Here is a 25951-nt window from a genome sequence, read left to right as displayed (position 1 = left end):
TAACACACAATACAAGTTTTCAGGAGCCAAGAGGTTCCCCCTCATCCAATGCATGAAGGCATTAAAAGTAATAAAGAGAAGCTCACCTCTAAGAATGTTGGCTATTTACTGGTGGGTCCAAAAACAATGAACATGTGGCCAAGTAGGGTTACCTGCTCTGAGTTTTTTGGAGCCTGAGGAGGGCGGGGCTTTGACTCTTGAAATCATACCCTGGAAATCTAGTTTTAAGGTGCTACCGGACTTGAAAATTGCTGTTTCTCTTTTTTGTCTTTTTCCACCTTTTGAAAAGAAGGAACCAAACCTGGTCTTTGCATGTGCAACATCTGGAGAGGCTAAGAGTGACATAAGACATTGCGTCATGTGGAAGCAAGGGGCTCGTGCAAGGCGACCAGTTAGGGTTGCCAGCTCCGGGATCGGAAATTCCTGGACATTTGGGGGAGTGGAGCCTGGGGAGGGAACTCAGCGGGGTACAATAATAATGCCATAGAGTCCGCCCTCCAAAGCAGCCTTTTCCTCCAAGGGAACCGATTTCTATTGCCCGGAGATCAGCTATAACTGCGGGCAATCTCCGGCCACCCCCTTCTCCGGCAAGCCTGGCGACCCTCCCCGTCCGCTTGCGAGGCCGTGCGTGAGCCGCGGCCTGCCTGCGCGCCTCCTTCTCCTTGCCGGGATCTCCCCTTCTGTACCGCAGGGGGCGGTGTGCGGCCGGCGCTGTCCTGGCTGGCTGCTGGCGGGGCGGCCGGCTGGCTTCCCCGTCCCCGCTTCTCTCCCCCCAGCCCTTCTTCCTGCGCTGCCGGCGTCTTTGCAATTGGGCGAGGGAGCCGGGAAGTTTCCGGAGCCGCGGCAGGGCAGGGCAGGACCAGCGGCCGTGGAACCAGCGGGGCTCGGGAAGGCGCCCGCCGTTGCCACGCCGCGCAGGCTTCAGGAAGCCGCGCCCGATCCGCCCCGAGGTGGGCGCCTCCCTTTGCAAAGTGCCCCGGCGGGGAGGAGGGAGGGGCGCGGGGCTTGGCAGGAAACTTTGCGCAAGTGGCGGGGCGCCCCTGGGAAGAGCCTCCCGCCGCGCTCCCTCCCCCCCCTTCCCCCTTGAAGAGCCAGGCAGCATCTGGAGGGGGAAGTCGGTGTCTGGCTCTTTCTGTGTCTGGCGGCGATGTTATTCCTCCAGAGGAGGAGGAGGCATCCTAGCCCCGGGTCGCTCTCTCCCTCCTCGGGCTCTGACTCTCTCTCTCTCTTTCCACCCTGTAGGATGGCATGGATTTAGGCAGCGACCCCTGCAGCAGCCGCTCCAGCTCGGAGTCCGGGTCCAGCAAAGTGACCCCTTGCTCGGAATGCAAATCCTCCCCGTCGCCTACCAGCCTGGACTTGGCTGCCTTGGAGGACTCGGAGGAGGACGAAGAAGAGGAAGATTTCCAGGGGTACAAGAGGAAGGCGCTTGACGCCTGGGAGGCAGAAGGGGACCATGCCCGCTGCTATGCCAAGAGCACCCCGCCGGCCAGGAGGAGTTTAACCCAGGGGCTGGAGGAGGTGAGGAGCACCAGGCTGGCCGCCCCCACCATGCCGCCCCCGGCTCCCAATGGCAACCCGCCTCCTCCTCAGCACCATCACCGTCCTCACCACCCCCACCCCCTGGATCTCCGGCACAATGCCAACGTGGTGCCCTCCGGCCGCAGGACTGGACACAAAGGGGGCAGGGGCTCCAGCAAAGCCCCCCACCTCCAGAAAGCTCAGCTGGGCAGCGGCACGGGGAAGCTCAGCAATGGGGGGCCGCTGGTGGCCGTGCACCCTTGGGAGCGCTCGACGGGAGGGAGCCTCTCGCAAGAGCAGGAGCCTCAGCTGCCCACTATGGACTGGGAGGCGCTGGAGAAACACCTGGCGGGGCTGCAGTTCCAGGAGCAGCAGATTCGGAACCAGAGCCAGAAAAGCAACTACACCTCTGTAAGTTGGTTCTTCTACCCTCTCCCCTTAAATCCTTCAGGGGCTGCTGGGGGAGGGGCGGCACACATGGTAAAGGAAGATGGTGGGTAGCCCTGTCGGTCCACAGCAGAAGAGCAAGATTCGAGTCCAGTTGCACCTTAGAGACCAACTAGTCAAAGCTCATTCCCTGGAAATCTGCTTGGTTTCTAAGGAGCAACTGGAATTGAATCATGCTAAAGGAAGTGTCCAGTGGAATTACTAGGCAGGGCAGACAGTGAGTCACTTCCCACCCTGGAGGAGTCTTTTTCCTTCCCATAGAAGGCAATTTGCAGATGGGCAGTGGCTGTTGGCATTGGGCTGGAATGGTTTGTCATCTCTCTCACCCTCCCCAAAATATGTCTCCATTGAGGTTGGCAGAGAAGCTGCATTGTATGCAGGAGAAATATAGCTTTCCCCTTTCCCTCATTTTTGCCAGAGAATTTGCCCTCTCTTTCTTTGTTCAACAGAGGGACCAGACCTGGCCTTGAGGAATTGGGGCCCTTGCGGGGCATATGCTTGGGAGGGGGAGGCAGCCTGGAGCTGCTTCCTGTTTCTTATCGGAGGAACACCTGGCTGCATTCAGAGAAGCCAGACAGAGTGGGTGGCATCTAGAGGAGGGGGTGGAGGAAGCTGGGAGAGGGGAATAAAGTAAGCAGGAATGCTAGTCTAGCCCATGCATGCCCCAGTGTGGCTCTGTTCCCAGTGAAATGAGGGTTTTTTATCACTTGTGTGCCCGGTTTCCTCTGCTTTTTGAAGATACAGCAGCAGGTTTTTTAAAAAAAAAAAAAACAGGCACCTTGGCCTATTAGGGATGCATAGTTTTAATTTAGCTAACGAGTGTGCTAACATCACAATGTGCTTTGTCATTTGCTACTTTGCCTCGGGGTGAGACTTGTGAATCCTGGAGTCCCTGGCTTCTAGAGATTGGGTGCATTGCACTTTGACTTTAGGGCATGAGGATAAGTAACTTCATTTTGCGGTGTAATTGCATAGCTGCTTCTAGCAAGAGAAGGGCAAAAAGAGGGAATGTGTTTTGTTTTTCCCTAATAGATCAGAACTGATTGGGGAAAATCTCCCTAATGTCATTGTGTCTGATTTTAATAAGAACTCTTCCTTTCCCCCTCACCATCCAGTATATTTATTTTAAGTAAGAGGGGGAATCCTTTCCCACTAGGTGGAAGAGGAAAGACTGTTTGGAGGTTTCGTTTGTATTTTAAAATATTTTTCTTACCAGACCAAATGGAAAGTCAGATAAACACATCTCAATATTGTCACTGTATCAGTAAATACTACGGAGATTATATGGTGCTATGGGGCGGTGCTGATGATGCTGCATTTTTAGTAATATTGTACTTTTGGAGCTTGTGTCCATGCAAAATAACCAATTCAAAATGCTGCACTGAAATGTCTGGTCTGTTTCTGGCTGGGATAAGAATGCCTTACAGAGTTCTGTAAATGGAACTGTTTCTAGCCAAATGGATACTCTCTTCATTCCAAGTTTTGAAGTCTCTTAGAAAGCCATCCTAAGCAGATGCAGACTTACTCAGAAGTAAGTCCCTTTTTTCAATGGGGCATACTCCCATGAAAGCTCTTAGGATTGCAGCCTTGGCCAAGCTGTGGTGATTGACGTGGTGTTGGCTTGCACTTTTGCCAGTTCTTAAGATAGGCAGGTGTTGGATAATAAACCAAGATGGAAGCATTGATATATTTCAGTGGTATACTGACTTAGAATTTGAACTTGCCATAGTAGTAAAAGGGCTACCTGCTAGGAAATGTAACAGTATTACAGTTGTATAAATAGTTGATCGCTAGTCTGTGTTTGAATGTATCCACTGAAAGGTTGTCTTCTGAGGCCTGTTTGAGTTCTCTCAGCCTGACTTATAATGAAAGCTCCACATGGGTATAACGCTTAGCATTTATTTTACTCTTTCATTTCCCGCCACGATACAACTTAGAAAAACTTCACAATGTCACAACTATTGTTTATATTCTCGTTCCCTAATCCAAAACCCAAGTTTTAACTGTGCTTACAGAAAATTAAAGTGTTTAAAAACTGAACAAGATACAATATTTTCATATGGCTGTGTTAGCACAGCTTTCGTTTAAGGGTTTCTTGCTTGAAAACACACACAACTACATGATGATTGTAAAAATTAAGCTACCACTGAGTCACGATGAATAATAATCCTTGTCTTTAAGTTGTCAGTTAAACTTTTTAAATGTGGAAATGCTCTCAAACAATCAGTTCCAAGTCTAAAGTGGTATAGTCCTGCAAGGAAACTGGACCAAATTCTGTTCCTGAGCAGTGGAATCTACTTGAAATCCAGGTCAGACTTGAATATCCTAAGTTATTTGCACTTAACTGACTTCATGAAAAAGTATTGTCTTTTGAAGAGAGATGAGGTGAGATTACACACCTTGTGGCGTTTGACCTGTACTGGCAAGTTCTCACTTGATTTTACAGTTACTGAATTGTGAAACACATATATGGAATTCACATGGATTACAATTCTGGAAGATGCTTAGCCCCTGATAAGAACAAATTTCTGGGGGAAGAGGCAGACTTGAGAATGCAGACTTGATGAGAAATACTAAGGAAACTCTTGGAGTTTATGGTGAGGTAAAAATGAAAGCAGACAGCCTTCCTGTTACGTTGGGGGAGGGGCTCTAACCCGTGCATGTCTTTGGTTTTCAAATGGCTTCCTCAGGTGATGGATATGGATATGTCCCAAACCACAGTGATGTATCCTCAAGCTTCAGATAGATGGCTGCCATAGGGTAATGAAAATGGTTTTGCCTTGGTCCCAAAGGAAGATGCAGCCACCTTAAACATCCTCTAAATAAAGTAGAAACTTGGAGATTGCTGGCTTAATATGTGATAACTCATTTTGAACTATGGACAAAATATTTTGCATGAAATGCATAAAGCTAAAAGTCCCTCTTTAGAAGCACAGTAACTAGCGTCACAAAGACTGTACAAGGGAGAATAGAATGCTAGGCCCAATGACGACAAGCTCTGTCTCGTTATGCAAGAACTTGCCTTCCATCTACTCCTACCTCTCTTTTCGTTCCATCCTCAAAACCGCTAAAGCTCCTTAGCCCTCCTCCCCTACTAAAACGCAAATGATGCAAAACTGAATTATTCAAGTGGGCTTTTTTACTCAGATCGGAGGGAAGTATTATAGGGAGGGGTCTCAAATACTTCACTAATGAGTTAGGGACCTTAGACTTCACCGCTACGTTGCCTTGCATATTATCTGATGCTCAAATATGTACTCTTATACTACCTGTACTTCACGTTTATCTAATGTTAGTCCTAGAATTGACTATGCTTCAGCAATTCTTCAACTCTGTATTGAATCCTTGGGAATGCTACGTCTTTGTAAAATCCTATGACATTGTTGTGGAAACGTCCTTAACACTGTATAGAAATGTCCTTGATACTGTATGGAAATATTCCCGATACCGATTGTACTAATCTCACACTACGTAATCCAGTCTCAGTGAGAAAGGCAGACTATAAATGATATAAATAAATAAATGAAATAAATAAATTGTACTGTAAGGAAGTTGTCTCAGAGGGATGCATCTGTAGAGGAACAGGGACATAAACTATACTACTATGTGCTGTTTACTATCTGTTGCTTTGTGTATGAGCCTGCCAGGTAGTTCTAGGTAGTACTATGTTGTTTAATGTATTGTTCTTAAAAGTGCTGAAGCTTTTTTTTCAGCATTTCTCTAACTGTGAACTAGATTTCTGCTGGTTTTAAATCCTCGCAAAATTGCATTTATAGACCCTGTTACATTGTTTATTGAAACTGACTGTATGAACTCACGCTGTGTAATCCACCTTGAATCTTAGTGAGAAAGGTAGGCTATAAATAACATGAATAAATAAAATAAAGTACAAGTTTATGTTGATGTGATTATTGGAATTCTTACCTAAATTGAAATGAGTGTAGGATTTATAATATACACACAACAGACATTCTAAGCTAAGGTCTCTTCATATTTTGATGTGTTACTAGTTATATAGTAGTGCCAACAAGTGCATATCTGTGAGGTAGAATGGGGAAGAGGGAGTGGAGTGCCTAGTTGTTGTTGAAAAATTCTACTTCCTACCTGTTTGCAGAGAAAAAGAGGTGGAGAGGGCCCACTTGCCAACAAAATGCCATTCATTATGGTGTGTTGGGTAGCCGTGGAGGGAGAGTGTTGTAAGGACGTCTGGGCACAAAAGTGTGTTGCACTTCTTGTAGAATCCCTGCATTCCCTATTTCAATGAGAAACAGAGCCGCACTGTCTGAGGTGGGTGTCAGCGTTTGGCCTTGCCGTGACAGTGTCCTCAAGGGCAGTGTTTGGAATGTTGGCCGAGCAGGATGGAATGTTGGTAACATTGCATGAAAATGTCTTTTTGTGCTGCTGTTTGGATGGTGGCTGCTTTCAGGATTCTTTCATTAGGAAGCCTGAACATTCTCTGTCATATTTGCACATCCTCTGCACACTCTATGCTTCCTCTTGTGCTTGCACAGTTGAGTATAGAGGAAGCACTGTGATGTGTTTGTGTGCTTGCATTTGGGAAGTGCAGTTCTTCTGCCTGCACAGGTACCAAGAGGTACCGTGCTCTGTGTGTGCATATGTGCACATTTGGGATGATGTGGCACATCTGGGATGATTCTGCATGTGTTTGTAAGGTGCTGTTACCTAACTTTGCATGTGGTGTATTTCTGGAAGTGGGATAGAGGAGACTCTGCAATGGCTTTGTTTGATTTCCATTGCTTGGCTCACCTCCTCTAGTCATCTACTTCGCATCTCTTTTCAAATCTCTGCCATGTTCATTTGATTCTGTGGTCATAGTGGAGTATATTCCAACGCTATCCAAAATCTCCTTTTCAGCTTTAGTCCTCCTTCAAGGTAATAGAGGGATAATGCATTGCATGGGGGTCAAGTTGTTGTAAGACAGACTGTAGAAGGAGTTCGCAGCTTACATGGTACAGAAGTCAAAGTTGCTGTCATAATTTAGACATTCACCTATTTATACCAAAGCATAGGAATGGTTAGTGATTTAACCCTTCTCTTAAACCAAAAGTGGTTTTTTTTTGGACTTTATTTATTTATTTTTAATTTCATTATTTATGGTCTGTTTTTCTCACTGGGACTCAAGGCAGATTACACAGAGTAAGTCAGTACAATCAAGAGGAAGGGGCTTCCAAGAAACAATGCAATAGGATTTGGATTATATAACTCTGGACCTAAGGAGAAATCTGAAACAGACCTGAAGTGAAGCTAAAATATTACCATAATGTTTTACAGCACAACCTTATTTGTCACAACACAGCCCTATTGCCCTGACCTGGATAGCCCAGGTGAGCTTGATCTCATCAGATCTCAGAAGCTAAGTAGGGTTGGCCTTGGTTAGTAGTTGGATGGGAGACCACTAGTGAAGACTAGGATTGCAGAGGCAGGCAATGGCAAACCACCTCTGTTAGTCTCATGCTATGAAAACCCCACCAGAGGTTGCCATAAGTCAGCTATGACTTGAGGGCACTCTCCACTCCACAGCCCTTTTACCTGTGTGAAAAAAGCTCTCTTGAATTTTTTTTGCATAGTTTGCAAACAGCCAGAAGAGGGGGACCCTTCCTGACATTTGAGGAATAGTAAGAAGAGAAGCTGGAAATGGTGGTGTGGATCCGACCTTCTTCTAAGGAGGCTTCCTTCAAAATGAGTGGCTCTTCCATTGAAGGCAGGGTCCTGAGCCTGGAGAAAGGCTTCAGATTGTCATCAGAGGAATGGTAGGGCAGTTGTAGGATCCATCGTAGTGTCTTTTTATATTTGTATAGACAGGATTTGTATTGGCTGCTGTGAAGTATGAGACTGTGGAGGTAGGGATGATGCAGAAGCCCATTTGTAGAAGCTGTATTATTCCTGCAAAGAGCCATGGGATCAGCCAAGCCAATCAAATCCCAGCCGGGTGGTAATATTGGACCAAGTTAACATCTTTGCTAAACTCCATGGCAGTTGTTGGAACACACACACACCAACACTAAGTGGTCAATCCAGGCAGTAACCTCTTGCAGTATCATGCAGTAATATTTGCACTGACTGTGCTTCAGCCCACTGCAGCCTATCTGCTTCTTCACTCTCAGCTGTAGCATAGTGGTTAAGTGGCGGGGCTGTGAATCGGCACTCTTCTAGTTCGACTCCCACTCCTGCTATGAACTCTGTAGGTGGCCTTGGGTAAGACACTCCTCTCAGCCTAGGGATCCCAGGTCTCCCAGTGGGAGTGGGGGATCACCTGCTCCCACTCTCTGCCCCTCACCACCACTCACCTGGCTGGCAAGGGGGAAAGCCAGGGGAACAGGCCTCCCAAGAACGTTCCTGCACTTTTCAGTGGGTCGATTTCACCCCCACTGAATTAGCCACTGAAGAATGTCATGGTGCATGAGGAGCAACAAAAAGTGAGCACTGGGTTTCCCCTCCTGCCAGTAATGTAAGGGGACCTAGCAACCCTATCTCTGCCCCAGCAGTATTGTATAATGACACTAACTTTGTTAACCGCTCTGAGTATGGCACTAATCTGTCCAGAACAGTGGTATATAAACACATGATGATGATGATGATGATGATGATGATGATGATGATGATGATGATGATGATGATGATGATGATGATGATGATGATGATGATGATGATGATGATGATGATGATGATTTCACCAGCCCTCCTGAATCCCTGCATGGCAGCTCCATTCCACTTGCTATACAGGGCTGTTAGATGCAAACAAGGTGGGCGCCAACTGTGTGGGGGAAAGAATCTACCTCTTTTAGTCATCACTGTGTACACAGCCAGGCTTCCCTCTGTCTGGGGTACGAGTGTGAAAGTATGAATGAAACAGTGTCTGTGTTTATCTCTGGGGCTTGTCCTGTACGAGTAAATGAATGTGTATGTTAGGTGTGGTTGTGTGTGTGCATGTGTCTGTTTAATTTGCCCAGTTTCTTGATCACATATGACACATCTGTATGACTTGTCTGAGTTTGGCTTACTTTCTTGGGTTACTTGCTCTGCGTGAGTTTTGAATTCCCAGCCATGAATTCTCAGATTGTCCTTGCAGCGCGTCTCAGCCTCACCGTGCATTCACCATCTGTAAAATGGTGAAGAATGTTCCATAGAGTGTTCCCTAAATACTAAAGTTCTTGATAATATGTGGCATATATGTGTGATACAGACATAACCATATTTTGTTGTGTATTATTTTTGGAACAAGCTCTCTCTGACTTCAGCTGAAAGATTTAGATCTCATTTTATTATTTTAACTGCCTACAAGTCTTTAGTGATGTGTTTTAATTAGTCAATCTTTAAACACTACAAATGACTCTGTGTGTAAAATCGCTTGTGATTATAAAATTAAATTAGGGAACCTTGGCTTAGCTTTTTATGCTAGCTTCCTTGACGAGGTTCCTGGTTTCCTTTCTCCTACTCTTCCACATGGAAAGCAGATTTAAATTTATTACTTCAGTTGATCATGTTGAAAATGTGTGGAATAGAACAGGGAGAGATGGTTAAAAATGTGCAGATCCTTTGAATATCACAAGGTCTTGAATGCAGCTAAGAGTGTAGTTTTATATTTTGGGTTTCGAAATTTAGAATTCTTGCTTTGCACTTCTGGAGCACCACTGTAAACTGCACCTTAAAGAAGGAATTTTCCTCCAGGCCAAATTGGCCAGGGATCCTGGAGGGGTTTTTTTTGCCTTCCATAGAGCAGGGGTTATTCAGGGAGGTGAGGGGGGAGATACCTGTGAATTTCCCGCATTGTATAGGGGGCTGGACTAGATGTTCCTTGGAGATCCTTCTAGCTTTATGTTTCTATGAACACTTCTGTTGCTTTGCTGAATCTTGCAAAATGTTTCTATAGTCCAGTTTTCTGTTTCCAGCAGTGGTCAGCTAACTGCCTCTGGAAGTTAATTTTACTTGTTTTATTTAAAATATTTTATGCCACATTTCCACCCAAATAGGGTCCCCAAGGTGGAAAGCGTCAAAACATTTCAGCTTTAAAACCTCAAGACAATAAAACAGCATTTAAAATATAAGTGTATATAACATATTTAAACAATTCAATTAAACTTTTAAACACATATAACAGCCCAACTAGGAGGGCCAATAACAAGTAGTGGGGTGATGCCAAAGAAAATACAAAATCTTCACCCACTGGCAGAAGACAATGATAGAGGGAGACAGATAAACGAATGGATTCAAACAGTCTACTCCATTCAGGAATCCCTGAACTTGCCCAGCCATCACTTGTTCAATCACCTGATCAAGAATAATATGTTTGAGACTGGATGGCAGTTATTCAATTCTCCTGGGTCCAGTAGTTTGACACAAAGTATGGCAGTGCCTCTGAACAAGGTGATTTCACCAGTGTAAAGACCACGTTGCTGAAGCTCACCACTTAAGGCTACAAAGGAGTAAACACGTGATTCTGTTTCCACATATGAAGGACTTCCTGTATCTGCAGAGTACATGTGAAGGAGAAATTTCTAGTCTGGCATTTTCTCCAGCATGGTAGACTTAAGCGTTTGGCTTGTCTTCTTTTTTTCTGTTTAAATAAAAGGTAGCAGTCAACCATTCAATTCCACTGCCTGCATAAAGCAACATGTATCATCTGCTCATAATGCAGAGCTGGAAAAAGTGCTGAAGAGGGAAACCAAAACTGGGACACATTACCTTTGAGGACTGTTTGGGATTTCTCAGTTTAAAGAAAACATGACGGTGGGGGCAGGGGGGCAGGGTAGGATTTTGAAAAACTATGTATGAGGTGGACAAAGATGTTGAATAGAACTTTTTTCCTCCCTCTTCCATAATACTAGAACTTGAGGGGTACCCAACCAAGCTGATGGGAGATAAAATCAGGATGGACGAACGAAAGTACTTTTTTACTCAATGAGTAATTCAATAGTACAGTTCGTGGCTCGTGGATGTAGTGATGGCCAAGAGCATAGATGACTTTAAAAGGGGATTAGACATATTCATGAGGGATCGATCCATCAACAGCTACTACCGATGACTAAAGGAAACCTCTGAATACCAGCACTAAGAAGCAATATCAGGGGAATCTGGCCATTTAGGGCAACTTTTGGATGGTCTGTGAGACAGAATGCTGGACTACATCAACATTGGTCTGATACAGTAGGTTTCTTCTTATGTTTTAAAAAAAATCCCCCAAACTAGCCTGATGTTTCTGTGGCTGCATGGTTCGGAAGTGAGTGCTGTCAACTTGTGCATCTCCCCTAATGTATAGTTGGAAAAGAGATGATGTCATCACAGTATTTCCTGCCTCGCCCCTTTGCTCCACTTGTGGGCTGCATAGAAGCACTAAAACAGTGTTGTGTTTTTATTTTCTTGCTGATGTGCATTGTTACGGAGGAAACACAAGGGAAGGTGTAGGTTGGTGATGACTATGAGCATTTCCCCATTGTGTCTCATTAATTTATGAATGACTTGAATCTTCCCTGAGTAATGCGGCTCAGACTTGCCTAAGACTTACCTCCAGTTCAGAAGGTTGTAAACACCGTACCATTCAAGAAACATATGAAAAGTTATGGTGCTAAGCTGGTACGGCACAGTGGCTGTAAACATTCCAGTCCTGATCTTATCCGTTACACTTGCCTCACCAGGGCAAGCGGCAGCTCCATTGGGCCATTTCAGATTGAGTAAATGGCCTGTGAGGTAGAAGGCTTAAGCCTACCATTTCTCCACACTGCAGTCCCTTATGAATTAGTGTCCCAACACTAAAACTCTTGGAAGCTCATTCATTGGATTTCTAGCATCCTGTGTAGTTTGGATCTAAGAGTGAGCATTGTGAGGTGAGAGAAGTGTCAGTTTGAAATCTCACATCAGCTCCCCAGTCCTGAATGTAGGGATCAATCTACCAGCCATCCTTAATGGGAAGTTGTAAGAATTACTGAAAGGATGGATGCCATCCATTTTGAAAATGTGCAGGATATGCGCTAAAAAATTTTTTTAACAAAATGAAAGTATTACCTGGTTGAACTGCGCTGCTTGCTTTAAGCTGTTTTTATGTAAAGTTTGATTTCCTACAATCTGCCGTAATGGTAGTTCTTGAACTGAAGAAGCAAGTGCTGGTTGGGGACACTAAAACAGCGAATCAAGCAGTCCTCAGTTATGCCTGTTATTTTCTTTTATATGGTACAAGTGAATTGGATACCCTTCTCTTCCCTGGTCTGCCGCCTGCGCTGGAAGAAGATTACAGTTCTTCACGTCCCTTTGGCAAGATTCCTTTTACCACTTAATCTGTTTCTCCGACAACAATTGCAGCATCCTGGCTCCAATCTGGAGGACAAGCAATTCCTTTTTTGTTCAGCTGCAACATATAAATCACCTGGAGGAGGAATTCATGAATGGTAGATTTGTTAATATGGTATAGGCTTCTGTATTTCCCTTCTGCTTACACATGTCACAATATTAGTGTAAGCAGGTTTCACTGCCATACTTTGGGTTTATCTAATTTTCTAATTACTCTGGAAGATATCCACTTTTGATTTTTTTTAGAAGTTTCAATTAATAAATCTTACAATATGTTAAATTAGTTCAAAGAGCATGTAAACTATTAAGCAAAAATTCTGACTTTCTGAATTGTAAATTGAATGAAAAGGCATCCTTTTTGGAAGCAATCAATCACAAGTTGTATCCAAAGAAGAATAACGCAAATTAACGTTAAATATGTTTGTGGGGAAAACTGGTCTTCTAAACAGCTTTGCATAAAGGAAATAAAAACTGTAATTAATGGTCTGTTTCAGTTGCATTTCATCGCTAATTGGCATGCAGTGTTTTGTAGCAATATGGTTAGCTCTATTTTTGAATTAAGCTGGAGATGTGCTGCATTGAACTACCAGTCACTAGACATACTGGTTTTTAATGTGATTTTTTAAAATATTGTTGAATTATGTTGCAGCTTATTTAATAAATAATTTTTGCTTGATACACGGTTGTGCTAAAGCCATTGTGGGGACAGAGGAAGAGAGAGCTGGAATTCTGAAAGACATGTAAATATCTAACAGAATTATGAACACATTTGAGCCAAATGTGCTTTCCTAGCCCCTGTCTCCAAATAGATTAGGATACCAACTAAACCAGATGCAAACAACCTGAACATAATGCTGGCCCTATAAAATCATAGAATCATAGGGTTGGAAGGGTTCTCCAGAGTCATCTAGTCCAACCCCCTGCGCAATGCAGGAAATTCACACCTCCCCTTCTCCCACATACACCCAGTGACCCTTACTCCATACCCAGAAAATGGCAAAACACCATCAGGATCCCTAGCCAAACTGGCCTGGGGAAAATTGCTACCTGACCCCAGGGCTGCTACTATGACCCAGGACCAGGGCTTTTTTTCAGCAGGAACGCTGTGAAACGGAGTTCCGGAACCTCTTGAAAATGGTCACATGGTTGGTGGCCCCGCAGAAGGCAATCTAAACCCCCCTCTGTCTGGAGATCAGGGGGCGGGGCCACCAGCCATGCGACCATTTTCTCCAAGGGCAACCCACTGAGTTCTACCACCTCTTTTCCCAGACAAAAAGCCTTGCCCAGGACTGAGTGTAGAATTTGGGCTGGGGTTGTGTTGTGTTGGGTAAGGAGCAGGGCTTAGGTGGTATCCTAAGTCTCTTTAGCCTGCTCCTTCACTCAATATCAGCATCATGTTAGTAAGCAACAACTTTGGTGTAACTGGCAAAATTCCCAAGAAGTCATATAGAGGAAAATACTCCGCCAGCCACCCACCACACCTCAAAGCCCAGCACAGATTAAAATGAAAACGAAGTCTGCCACCCATCTCAGTTCTCCTGAGATCCCATAAAAAACTCATTCGGGACACCTGTATCACATGTATGTGAGCATAGGTGTATGTGAGCATAGGGCTTCATTTTCATGTCCTCATGAGAGATAGACTTGGAATGCACATGGAATAAGGAACTTTGGGAATTCCAGAGAAAGGCAGTTGCCTTCTTCAACATTTGCTGACAGTAAGTATGCAGAGTGCAGAACCTTCCCCCCCACCCCCCCGCAAACGTGGGCAGCATACGATTGCACAGTCAGCATGATGTAATGCTGGAGTAACACACACAGCCCTACACAAATCACAATTGCCTTCCCATTTAAACCTACTTCTAAAATTACAAGGCTTGCAATTGCTGCTTGGGCTCTGATAAAACTATTGATGCATTCAAACACATCACTGCATAATTTTAGTAAGAGGAGTCTATAAAATAAAATGTACACCTGTAGTTGACTGAACAGGGATAGATTTAAACTGACAGCAGAGAGACGGGAATGCCCCTTGCCTTTGAACTTTGCTGTGCTGTGGGGAGTGTCATCACAGGGTTTTCTTTTTTAAACCAAAGATCATTTCTGGAGTATTTTGGATATTCAGGAGTTCAGAGAATAGGGATTTGCGCAGACTCAGACAAGGCAGCTTAAATCACTAAAGCGTTTCAAAGCATATGCTCAGACTTAAGTAGAGACGAGGTGAGAAGGAATTTTGGAAATGTTCCCGCAGTGCCTGCAAAAGGCTTGCAGGCAAGGAAAGTGTGGGAGGAAAGCAGGAGGTTCAGCGTAAAGACCGCCTGAAGGCTTTAGGGCTGTGGAAATTGGGGACAAGGGATGTGCAATCTGTTGGAAAAATTTGACACATTATACAAGCAGCCTGAGGATCCTGGAGAATAAGTTGCAGGAGTTGTTAAGTGGGTGTTGCTCCATGTGGAAACCGTCTCTGATACTTACTGCAGTGCAAATACATAATGGGGGTGGATTTTATATTTCTTTGTGTGTGTCTGCATAGCAAGACAAGATTAAAGATAATAGATCCAGAGGAGTTAGCCGTGTTAGTCTGTAGTAGCAAAATCAAAAAGAGTCCAGTAGCACCTTTAAGACTAACCAATTTTATTGTAGCATAAGCTTTCGAGAATCACGTTCTCTTCGTCAGATGCATGGTACAGAAACTGGTCAAATATAGAAGAGGAGGGGGGAGGAGGGGAGGAGAGAGAAGATGCAGTTAGGGGGGGAGAGGGAGGGTGCAACCAAAACATTCCTTTGCTAGTAAATGTAAACATCTCCTTTTGGTGTGGGGGTCAGTTGGCTTCAAAGGAGTTTGCCGTGTTAGTTTGCAGCAGTAAAACAGCTAGACCATCCAATTCCTATGTAGTATAAGCCTTCGATAACCACAGCTCTCCCCACCAGATGCATCTGACAAAGAGAACTGTGGTCCCCCACGCCAGGCGCCAGTGGGCTTCCCCAGACCCCGCCTCTGTAAAGGAAATCTGTTACCTGTGATAATGTGATAACCATTCATAGTCCCTATTCAGTCGCAGCTTGACAGTCTCCTCCCCTCCTCTTCTATATTTGATCAGTTTCTGTACCATGCATCTGACGAAGAGAACTTGATTCTCGAAAGCTTATGCTACGATAAGATTAAAGATAAGAATACTATTATCAGAACTAGGGTGTGCCTATAAGTTGTGTTCCAAGTGCTTCCAAAGTCTGCTTTCCATCCAAGGGTCCGGAGGACAAGTGTCTAGAGTTCAGGGTAGTGCTTGCAATGGAGCAGGCAAAAGGTATTGCTCTACTGAAAAGGTAAGAGGAAAAGGCCTGACTCCCAGAATGTTATGACAGATTGGCCAATCAAGAGATTTCGCTCTGTCTTCAAAATTACAGGGTCCAATGTAGCATGCAGCTGTTCATGTCCATGACTGAAGCGAGCTCTAGGATCTGAGTATGCCTTTTTGCATGTAACTCTCTAGGGTAAGTTCCCTTTCTGGCAGTGAGGTTCCTGAATAGCATTGTCAGTCACTGACAAATTGAAGCAAGTTCAATATGGGCATTCCGTTTGTCAGAGAGCCAGTTTGGTGTAGTGGTTAAGAGAGGCAGAACTCTAATCTGGAGAGCCGGGTTTGATTCCCCACTCCACTGCTTGAAGCCAGATGGGTGACCTTGGGTCAGTCACTGCTCTCCGGAACTCTCTCAGCCCCACCCACCTCACAGGGTGATTGCTGTGAGGATAATAATAACGTACTTTGTAAATGGCTCTGAGTGGGTGTTAAGTAGTCCTGAAGGGCGGTATATAAATCGAATGATGATGTTGTTATTTATAAAGAACTTATAAACACACCAGTTGCCTAGTGTGTTTAGCAGAGGATACCTCCATTATTTTTATTTAGACATTTATACTCCTCTTTTCTCCCCAGTTGGGACTCCAGTGCCGACAACATCATTCTTCTCTCCGTTTTATTGTCTCAACAACCATGTGAGAGGTTAGGCCAAAAGAATGAGTGGCCCAGGGTCACCCTGTGAGCTTTATGGTGGAGTGCAGTCTTGAACTTGTGCATCCTAGCCTTACACTCAAATGTTTACACCACATTAACTACTCCCTAACAATTAGTTGTCTGGAGTAGGGTTTAGTGGCTTTGCTGATTGACCATTTTTGCATCTACAGCAGGTAAAATACTATTTCCAGTTAATAATGAGGCTAGTATGACCTTCTACTGAATCTTTTAAATAATAAGCTCCTTGTAACTAGTAATCTTCCAGCATTTAAGCTACTACAAAAGCCAAAACCAGGGCAGAGTGTAATGTTTAAAATGTCAGACTAGGATCTGGGACACTAAGTTGAAATCCCTACTCCGCCATGAAGCTCACTTAGCTAGTCATTCTTTCTCAGCATAACCTACTTCACCAGGTTGTTGTGAGGATAAAATGGAGGAGGTGTGAATGATGCATGCTGCTACCTTGAGCTCCTTGGAGGCCGGTGGAATAAAAATGTGCCAAATACATAAATAAGTACATTAAACAAATACAGAGAGGAGACAGTTGTCTGCTGTGGTCCTCAGCATTTATTTTGATTTCGCGGCTCTAATTTAACCCACATCTCCTTGAGTCAAGGCTACGGCTTTGTGTAATGTCTGAATTACTTTGCTTCCATGCTTTCCTAGGTTGAAAAGTATTTCAGTTGTGTCATTTCAAGTAAAATAACAGTAAAACATGCATAGAGAGCAATCTTGTATTAACTCTGTGACCTGTGGATGTGCACTTTGCATCTCTTCTCAACAAGCTCTGTGTTATGTGTGGCACAAAGCAAAAAGCCTCATCTGGCCCTATTCCCTGTCTGATTTGTGGCTCTTAACCTTGCTGTGTTTTGTTCAGTTTCCCTATTGACCATGTAAATTGTGCAAGAGGTTTTTTTTCTTCCCTAAGCACTCTGGTGCTCTAATCTAGGGGAGTAACAGCAGCAGCATGGCTTAAACATCCTTGGAAAATAACCCAGATGTAACCAAGTACTATTCAGTAGCTTAAGATCAGAAGAACAAAAGAGATGGGCCTTACATACAGAGGAGCTAATGAGCCAGAAATTGCATGAACCAAAGCATGCCAAAGCATCTTAGTAGGAAGCAGGATATCCAGCCGTGCACTTAAAGGCAGAGTTTGTACATCAGCTGCTCTTAGCTTCTCTTCCTCCCTCCACCATCAGAGCAGTTTGAGGTAGGACTGAAAGCCATAATTACGCATTACCGATTTGTCTTCTCACATTTTTGAAGCAATTCTTTCAGATTGAAAATAAAACGGTAGTGTAGGTATTCAAGCCGAACATTTAATCCTACACTGCTCTTTGCTTTGCATAAGGGTTACAGATCCAGAGGAGTTAGCCGTGTTAGTCTGTAGTTGCAAAATAGTAAAGAGTCCAGTAGCACTTTTAAGACTAACCAATTTATTTGTAGCATAAGCTTTCGAAAACCACAGCTCTCTGTGTCAGATGTATCTGACGACGAGAGTTGTGGTTCTCGAAAGCTTATTCACAAGTAAGTTGTTTATTCTTAAAGGTGCTACTGGACTCTTTACCATAAGGGTTACAGAGTCTCCACTCATGAACACATAAAGCTGCCTTATATTGAGTCAGGCTATTAGTCTATCAAGGTCAGTCTTGTCTGCTCAGACTGACAACCGCTTTCTAGGGTCTTAGGTAGGGAACTCCTGCACATCACCTGCTACCTGATCCTTTTAAGTGGAAATGCCTGCCCTTGTCCTTGCCACAGATTGTACTAATCCCACACTATGTAATCCGCCTTGAGTCTCAGTGAGAAAGGCGGAATATACATGATATAAATAAATAAATTCTGGGGACTGAACCTGGGACCGTCTGTGTGCCAAGCAAATAGATGCTCTATCTCTAAATTCTCTATTGCTGATTGCCACTCTTTTTTCGACATCGTGGGGCTTGCCTTGGCTCGCTCCCACGAGTCCGCCCTCTTCCTTAACTCCGTGGCGTGAAATTAAGCGTCTTTTTATTTTTTAATTTAAATGTCCCAGTCTTTTTTGCAAAGAAAAAACTTTTAAAGAATCCAAAATGTCGGGCGTCTTTTCTCTATGGTTCTTCTGTAGTTTTTGTAATTCAAGATGGCTTACTTCCTCTTCCGCTGAAGCCGCGGCTTTTCCCCTTTCAAAGATGGCGATTCCCTTCTTCCTGCCCTCCGGCAGGGGTCGCTTCTCTCCAGCAACTCTGTTGTTATTACGTACTTCCTGTTTCCCGACTTCCCGCAGTAGCTCTCGCGATGGCAGAATTTTCTCACAGCTCCATAACCGCAAGTATTCAAAACAATAGTCCTAGTTCTTTAATAACTTCTTTAAACTTAGTCTTTTTTCTATTTCGACTCTTGCCGAGTCTTCTCCCCGTTATAATTAGCCTGTTGCAGTTTTAAAATCAACTTTTAATCTTCTTTACTTTTAACAATCTGTCCCGTATCAGGAGATAGTGATCTTTACCTTCCCATTCACTTTCCGTGGGTTGTAATCACTGTTTCAATCTTCGTTTCTCCTCCACTCCTCTTTCCCCTGTTGAAGCTTGGGTACGTAGGTCTTATGCCAACCGCATTGGCCCCGAATCTGCCGCAGAGATCTTTGCCGACCTGTCACAGGGTGGGACCTCAAGGGTCGTGAGGGGGCCCGTCGCGTAGAGCCCCCCCTCGCCCGAGATCAACGCGCCCTGAGGTCTTGAGCATTCTTTGCCTGCTCTCCGCCTGAGAGCAGTCGGCCGCGGGCTATTTTGCCCCCGCCGGCCGGTTAAAACGGCAGTCCGGTCAGCTCCGCAGTTGGAGCTGCGTCAGACCTCCATAAATCCCAAACCGGAAGTCCAGTTTGGCTAGGGATCCTGATAGTGTTTTGCCATTTTCTGGGCATGGAGCAGAGGTTGCTGGGAAGGGGGTGTGGTGGGGGGAGAGATAGTTGTGAATTTCCTGCATTGTGCAGGGAGTTGGACTAGATGACCCTGGAGGTCCCTTCCAACCCTATGATTCTATGAAATAGGGCCTTCAAAACATAAGTTTCTAGATTAATGGAAAATGAGTTCAGATGCTTGTTACTTTTGGAGAGGGGAGTAGGGTGATGCTCAGCTAACTATGGCATCAGTCAAATTTGGCACGGTACTGGATCCTCAAGAAGAGGACGCTTCTGAAGTATTCTCATAATGGCTGGATGCAGGAACAATGTGAGAAGGGCCAGTGGTGTGCTTCGTTCTCCCCCAAGTGTTGCCCTCTCTCCTGTTCCCAGGGATGTTCAAGTGGTGAGCAACCCCTCATTGCTCCTCATCGCGTAGGTGATTCCTGAGCTGCACTGTTATCAGAGTTGTGTGGTAAAATTTCGTAGCAGTTGTAATACTCCTGGGACATTGCTTCGAAAAAGTTGTTTCGACTAGGTTTTTTTTAAATATGTGAGTTTCTGAATTCATAGGAAAGAGTTGACAACTTTTGTAGGGAGAAGCAGTACCTACAACATAAGAATTAGTTCTTAATTGTGATTTTGAGGGAGAGGAATAAGCAGGGGACAAAGATTCTTTTTGACTTCACTTTCTCGTATAGTGTCACAGTGCACTCCTGTGCCTGTCTACTCAGAAGTAAGTCCCGCTGTTTTCAGTGGTACTTACTCCCAGGTAAGTGAACGTCGGATTGCACCCTCAGTTCTGTATGTTAGATTGCCATTTGGTATTGAAATAGGGACCTTCCAGATCTGAGGTTTCCTTGATTCTAGAACGCTTTTGCAACTTTTGCTAACTCTGATGGTTCACAAGAAACTTTATTCCTAACATTTAATGAAAACAAATTTGATGTAATATCATTCAGGTGATGGAAAATGGCTACCATTATTTCTTTTTTACAGTCAGCTCCCACGTTTTTAACTTGCATTAGGAGGAATAGCAAACATGTCATCGCATGATTTATTATACTTAGTAGTGGGTGTAATAAGATCTCCTTGTGTGAATAGGAAATTACCCTCTTATCTCTCAGTATCAATAATGTTTCATACAAAATCAACATTAACCTTAATAGGCTTAGTCTCATTCTTTTCATCATTTCTCCATGCCTGATAATTATAATCAATAGACTTGTTATTTTGTGAAAATGATACATGTGTGAATTACTGAGTGTACAGGGACTTTTAAAAAGAAGAAGTTAGTATGATGAGAAGAGCTTTTTCTCAATATGTTTGCCTTCAGCGGTTGTTACCAAGTTCTAGTGAATAGACTAGACCTACAGAACTCTGAAGTGGCAACATAGAGATATTTAAAATAAATAAATAATAAACTTGTGATCCATAGACTAAAGCCATTTACGCTGGCCTACCAGGAGCTCAGGATCTTTGAGAGAAAATTTGGGAACTGCTAACTCTATGATATCTGAAGAAGTGAGCTGTGACTCACGAAAGCTCATACCCTACCACAAATTCTGTTAGTCTTATGGGTGCTACTGGGCTCTTGCTCTTTTCTACTGCTACAGACAAACTTTCACAGCCACCCGTCTTGATCTGTCTCTTATGGCTTGATGTAAATATAGTACCAAACCCTGATTTGGCACTATAAGGGTGATCCTTCAAATAGCTTCCAACATACTTGTGCAGTCCTTGGCCCTTCCCTTTTGGTGCCCTTGGATTCAGTTAGTTGCTTCATAACTAAACAATAGTTTGGTTTTCCATGTTAATGCAAAGCATTTTTGTCCATTACATCCGAACCACAACTGCAGTTTGCACTTGATTTGCAAACCAGGATTACAAAGTGTGGTTTGTTCTCAGTTAACAATCCTGGGCTGTATCTACATGTCACTGGATATATTCCCTGCTGTTGCATAATAGCAATAATTTGCAACTGTATTGTGGGCTGGACAGTCCAATTACAAATTATGGCTACAGTGCAATGAGAGTGGAGTATCTAGTAAGGTGCAGCCCCAGTTGGCAAGATAATAACTAGATGAATTGGCAAATTATTGTCCACGGTTAAGCAGGAGCAACGAACTGATTTGTAACATAACCAGAGGAGGATGGACGAGGAAGCCTCAAGTTTGTTCACATTGTGCGAAGGCATTGTTAGCCAATGTTTCTGCATTTCATGTTTCTTATATTGGATTGTAATAACTGATGTGACGTAACAGAAAATACTTCATTTGTGGTAAGCTGCAGCAGGAGGGTGTACTTTGGCCACTTTTCACCCCGTTCAAAGGTTGAATGAGCCTAGCAAGGTATCTGCCTTATATTAAGGCACTTGTTGTCGAGCAAAAGCACTTTCTGTTGTAGAATTCCTAGATGCCTGTATGCTGCTGCACCGCTGGTGTGTTTCAGGCATTGTTAGTATGTTGGCTCATTTAACTTTGCATGCACAGACTTTCACCATCAAAAGTTTATATAGTTATATGTTAACTAAATTCTTATTATAAATGGTTGAGCGTGGCTACCTAAGCATACTCAGCAAATTGTCTATTGACTATGCAACATGGCAGCAAATCAGTTGACTGCACTTCATCATCGGTGGGTAAGTGACAATTTCATATAGTACATAGCAAAATGATTGTGCTTTGAAGGATAGCTTGATAAAACTATTTGAGTTGCATCTATAATAAATGTCATCTAAATGTAGTTTGTGATAGGGAAAGCTGTTACACTTATCACTGAAATAACTGAAGGGAAAGTAGCTATGCATTACATTAAAACTGGCATATATATTTTGCGAGCAAAATATGATTAATCTGCAGTCTGTTTTCTGCAAGTAGATTGTAGGTATCCTTTACATCCCATGCCAGTAACTGTAAAAATTCCCACTCGCTTTAATGATTTCTTGCTGTGCTCTCTCTAGTCTCTGGCAGACAACAGCTTTATTTTATGTGTAATCTGAGATGATTCTACACTTTTATGTCTTGAGAGAGAAGGATCAGATAACTCTTGTTAAAACAGCCTTGTGGAAGCAAAAACAAAAAAGGCATACACTCTTGTTGCGATGTGTTTATATCATAAATATACATTTTGGTTTACAGTGTAAGCTGTCCTAAACATTGAGCTGTCCACTTTTGATAGCTGAGCTTAAGCTGCTGAATAAGCTGATGAGATTCTTGATGGCCAAAGCCCCACAATTTATTCCCTCGTCCATCTTAATTAGTTACAGCTTCACTCAGATTAAATATGTGATTGAGAGTCATGTATAATATAACTGGAGATAACTGGAGGAGACTCTGCTTCCAATGATATTGAAAGAGGGTGTAATCTTTAGAAGTGAAGGAATCATCAAAGCTACCCTTAATGGGGCTAGTTTGAATTTGCCTTTTGGGTGTATGTCAGTCAGTTGCAGGAATCCTTGGATGAAATGGATTTTCTGGACCCTCAGGGTTCAGTGTAAGTTAGGGACATTGGTAACTCTGATCTGTGATCTGCATCTTGAGATGGACAGGATGACTATAACTCTGCTCATTCTTCTAGACCTGTCAGTGGCTTTTCCAGCAATTGACCTCCAAATTATTCTAGCCTGTTTCACTCCTGTCTAGTAGACTGATGCCAGAAGTTAGTACTTGGATCACAGCTCCAACCTGCTGTGCGTTGTCCCTTAGGCACTATAAGTTTCCATCTTGTGTCTAGGATTCATTGACCTCTGTACGGAGTGACTAGGAGAGATCACTGGTTTGCAATGCAGTAGCATCCATATGCTCTATTCTTCATTTTCATCACATCCAAGCACACTGGTTCCATTGCTAAATGAATGCCTACATGAGGTTATAGAATGGATAAGTGCCAGCAAGTTAAAGCTCAGTGCGGAGTTTTACCTGCCCAGCCACTATGCGGCTTTCCCCCAGCTTTCCTGGGAGCACTTATACCCTGACTTTTTAAAAAATTCACTTTGCGGTAGGCTGTTTCCCTGTGCATTCTCTTTATTTCATGTTTAGTGTTCCACCCTCTCCCCTCTCTCTCTTGCCCCCTGCCAGCCCACAACATTGTGATTGGCTACTCTTATCTAGCCAGCCACTCCCTCTCCCCTCCTTTCCATTCCTTCACCCCTCCCCTCTTTCCTCTTTTTTAAAAAAAATGTTAAGTCCAGCGCAAGATTGATGAATCACTGGTTTGAAAGCAGGCAGGGGGAAGTTCCCTTTTTATTCTTTTTCCTTTGTCACAGGTGGGAATATTGTATAAGGACCTAAATATCTGGGTATTAGAAGTAATTGAGTTTTAGATTCTCTTTTTATCCCATAGTAGAGAAATAGGTGCTTGGGGGCAATAGAGAAAGAGGCAGAAATGGAGCTTTGCCAACGATTCATTGCCGCTCTGATGAGAGGTGCAAACGGCCACATATAAGCCAATCCCATGCCATTCAGCTTGACTTAAAGCAAAGTAAGAAGTTATGTTCCTGGCGCAGAAGGGGCTGTAAACAGGCTATAGTAAACTATTCTGATCCAACTGCAATGGCTGCCACTATGCTTCGAGGACAGATCTTAAAAGCCCTTCATGTTCCAGGAGCTCCTCCATCCCAACTCTGTTAAATCAGCATAGGATAGACTACGAAGGCGAAGAGCCATGCCTCACCTGTTGTGATGACCACACTTTGGAATATCATTAACATGTTTATCCATCTCTCTGAGATTTTGATGGTTGATTAAAGCCTGGCTGTCCAGAAGACCGATAAGGATTCCACCAGCTGAACATGCAGTGCTTTGGAAGCTGGTTTTTTAAAAGAGTTATGAAAAACTTAAATCTTAACTTAAATTTTCATAATATGTACTGCTTTGAATGTTGCTGGAAAGACAATGCAGTATAGATGCATGAAAAAGTTAGCATAAAATATATGTTCTTGTCCCAAAACAGCTTACAATTCAGTTTGGCAGTGGGGGAAAATAAAGACAAGATACATAATAATAATAATAATAATAATAATAATAATAATAATAATAATAATAATAATAGTGCTTGTATACTGCTCTTCTAGACAGACTGATGCCCCACTCAGAGCAGTGAATAAAGTCAGTGTTATTATTATCCCCATTATACAGCTGGGGAGCTGGGCTGAAATGAGTGGCTTTTCCAAGGCTACTTGCTGAACCCACAGCAGTAGAATGATAGCATCATAGGGTTAGAAGGTACCTCTAAAGTCATCTAGTCCACACGCTGCATAATGCAGGAAATTTACATCTACCTCCCCAACACACCCCCAGTGATCACTGCTCCATAATAAACATGGGTACGAATTGAAATATGAATCAGTTTTCATCACGAAACGGGCCATTTCATGTATTGCGATACCATGGTTTGTGGGGCCACGGTTTTTATGAAATTCATGACTTTTTGGCCTGTTTCATTAGCTTCATGAACGATCGTAATTTCACACAGGCTTGCACCAATCCATTGATTTCCTAGGCAACAGTGGGCCCAGACCTTTGTTGCCATTGGAAACCCCAATTGTAGCCCACTTACCCTTGATAGGCAGCTCTCCTAGGCATCTGGAGAGCTTCTATTATGCCCTATACAGCCAGAAGCAGGGGGTTAATCCCCTAGGCAACCAAGGAGGTGGACTTTCTGTAGCCATGGGCACACCAATCTCACCCCTCCAAACCCTGTTAGACAGGTCTGTCAGCCAACCACAGGACTCCTGTACTGCTCTGTGACAGTGTTTGTTATAAAAGGCACCTCCCTGCCTCGTGCTTTTTCAGTCTCAGTAGACAGAGGGAGAGGAAGGAGGACCTTTTGGTATTGGACTGAGAGAGAGTATGGATTGGAATTGTGCTTTTGGCTGCTGCTGCTAGTTTAAAAGAGACTGAAAGAAGCCTCTTATTTCCAGCTCTTGGCCTTGCTGTGGGAAGGTCGTTGGGTGAGGGTGCCTTTTTTTCCTCCACCCCACCCCACCCATTTCAGGCATTTGCCTGGCTCTGGGGCCTAGGCCTCCCTGAGTGAGGGAGGCATCCGTAAGTGCTGTAACATCCAGCAGGTGGGTTTTATCAGAAGCCATCCTCAAGACTGGGACTTATACTACCCTCCCCCAAAGGAGGGGGAGGTGTCTATCCGTGGCACGGGGGGCAGAAGGGAGGCTTTCCGGAGCGCCAGCCACCTCCCGGGCCTGCGAGGAGGGGGCGGCCACCGACAAAACCCGCATGCCATACATTGTGGGAGCCCCTTAGGTCCCAAGGGGGCGTTGTGGGCCACCCCTGAGCCCATGACACAGGGGGACAGAATGGAGGCAGTCCGGAGCATCAGCCGCCTCCTGCGCCTGTGAGGAGGGGGTGGCCACCAACAAAATCCACATGTTGGATCTCGTGGGCGCCCCTTAGGGCACATCTCAGGATGAATGGCGAGGTTTTGGAGAAACATCCAGCTCTTCCTCTTTTATTTACATTTGAGCACCCGTGCCCAAATTCTTGGGACTGTCCCTGCCTGCAGTTGAGTCCACCTCTCACTCCGTCTTCCCGGCCCAGCTCCACATCACGGCCGGTAATCCTTCATCCTCCTCCTGAGTCTGACACAGCAAATCCCGGTCCCCATTTCAGTCAAGCACTCTGAGAGCACTTGCCTCCTGGTCAGCATATTGCAATCTTGGCCAAACTGGGAGGGTGGGTGGAGGAGAACCTGCTGAAGTCTCCCTGTGAGTTTGACATCTCTGGGAGAAGGGGGCCGTTGAAATGCCCGTGGTTCAGACGAATCATGAAAC

At 44.2% G+C, this 25951-nt stretch overlaps 1 protein-coding gene across 4 annotated transcripts in view; it reads left to right on the top strand.

The window, feature by feature from the left end:
• SCHIP1 (schwannomin interacting protein 1) overlaps positions 1-25951 on the top strand; it is a 594363-nt gene that overhangs the window by 458391 nt on the left and 110021 nt on the right. For 2 of the 4 annotated variants that reach the window (XM_054982445.1, XM_054982444.1), the window contains exon 5: positions 1243-1932. In XM_054982445.1, coding sequence (XP_054838420.1) covers positions 1243-1932 — 690 coding nt within the window. Of the gene's footprint in view, positions 1-827; positions 951-1242; positions 1933-21740; positions 21806-25951 lie in introns of those variants that run through there. The other 2 variants (XM_054982446.1, XM_054982448.1) reach the window with 2 other exon arrangements.

This window comes from Eublepharis macularius, chromosome 6, assembly GCF_028583425.1.
Source record: "Eublepharis macularius isolate TG4126 chromosome 6, MPM_Emac_v1.0, whole genome shotgun sequence".
Taxonomy (NCBI): domain Eukaryota; kingdom Metazoa; phylum Chordata; class Lepidosauria; order Squamata; family Eublepharidae; genus Eublepharis; species Eublepharis macularius.
Note: the sequence above shows the minus strand (reverse complement) of the source record. Positions and strands in the feature narration are given on the sequence as shown.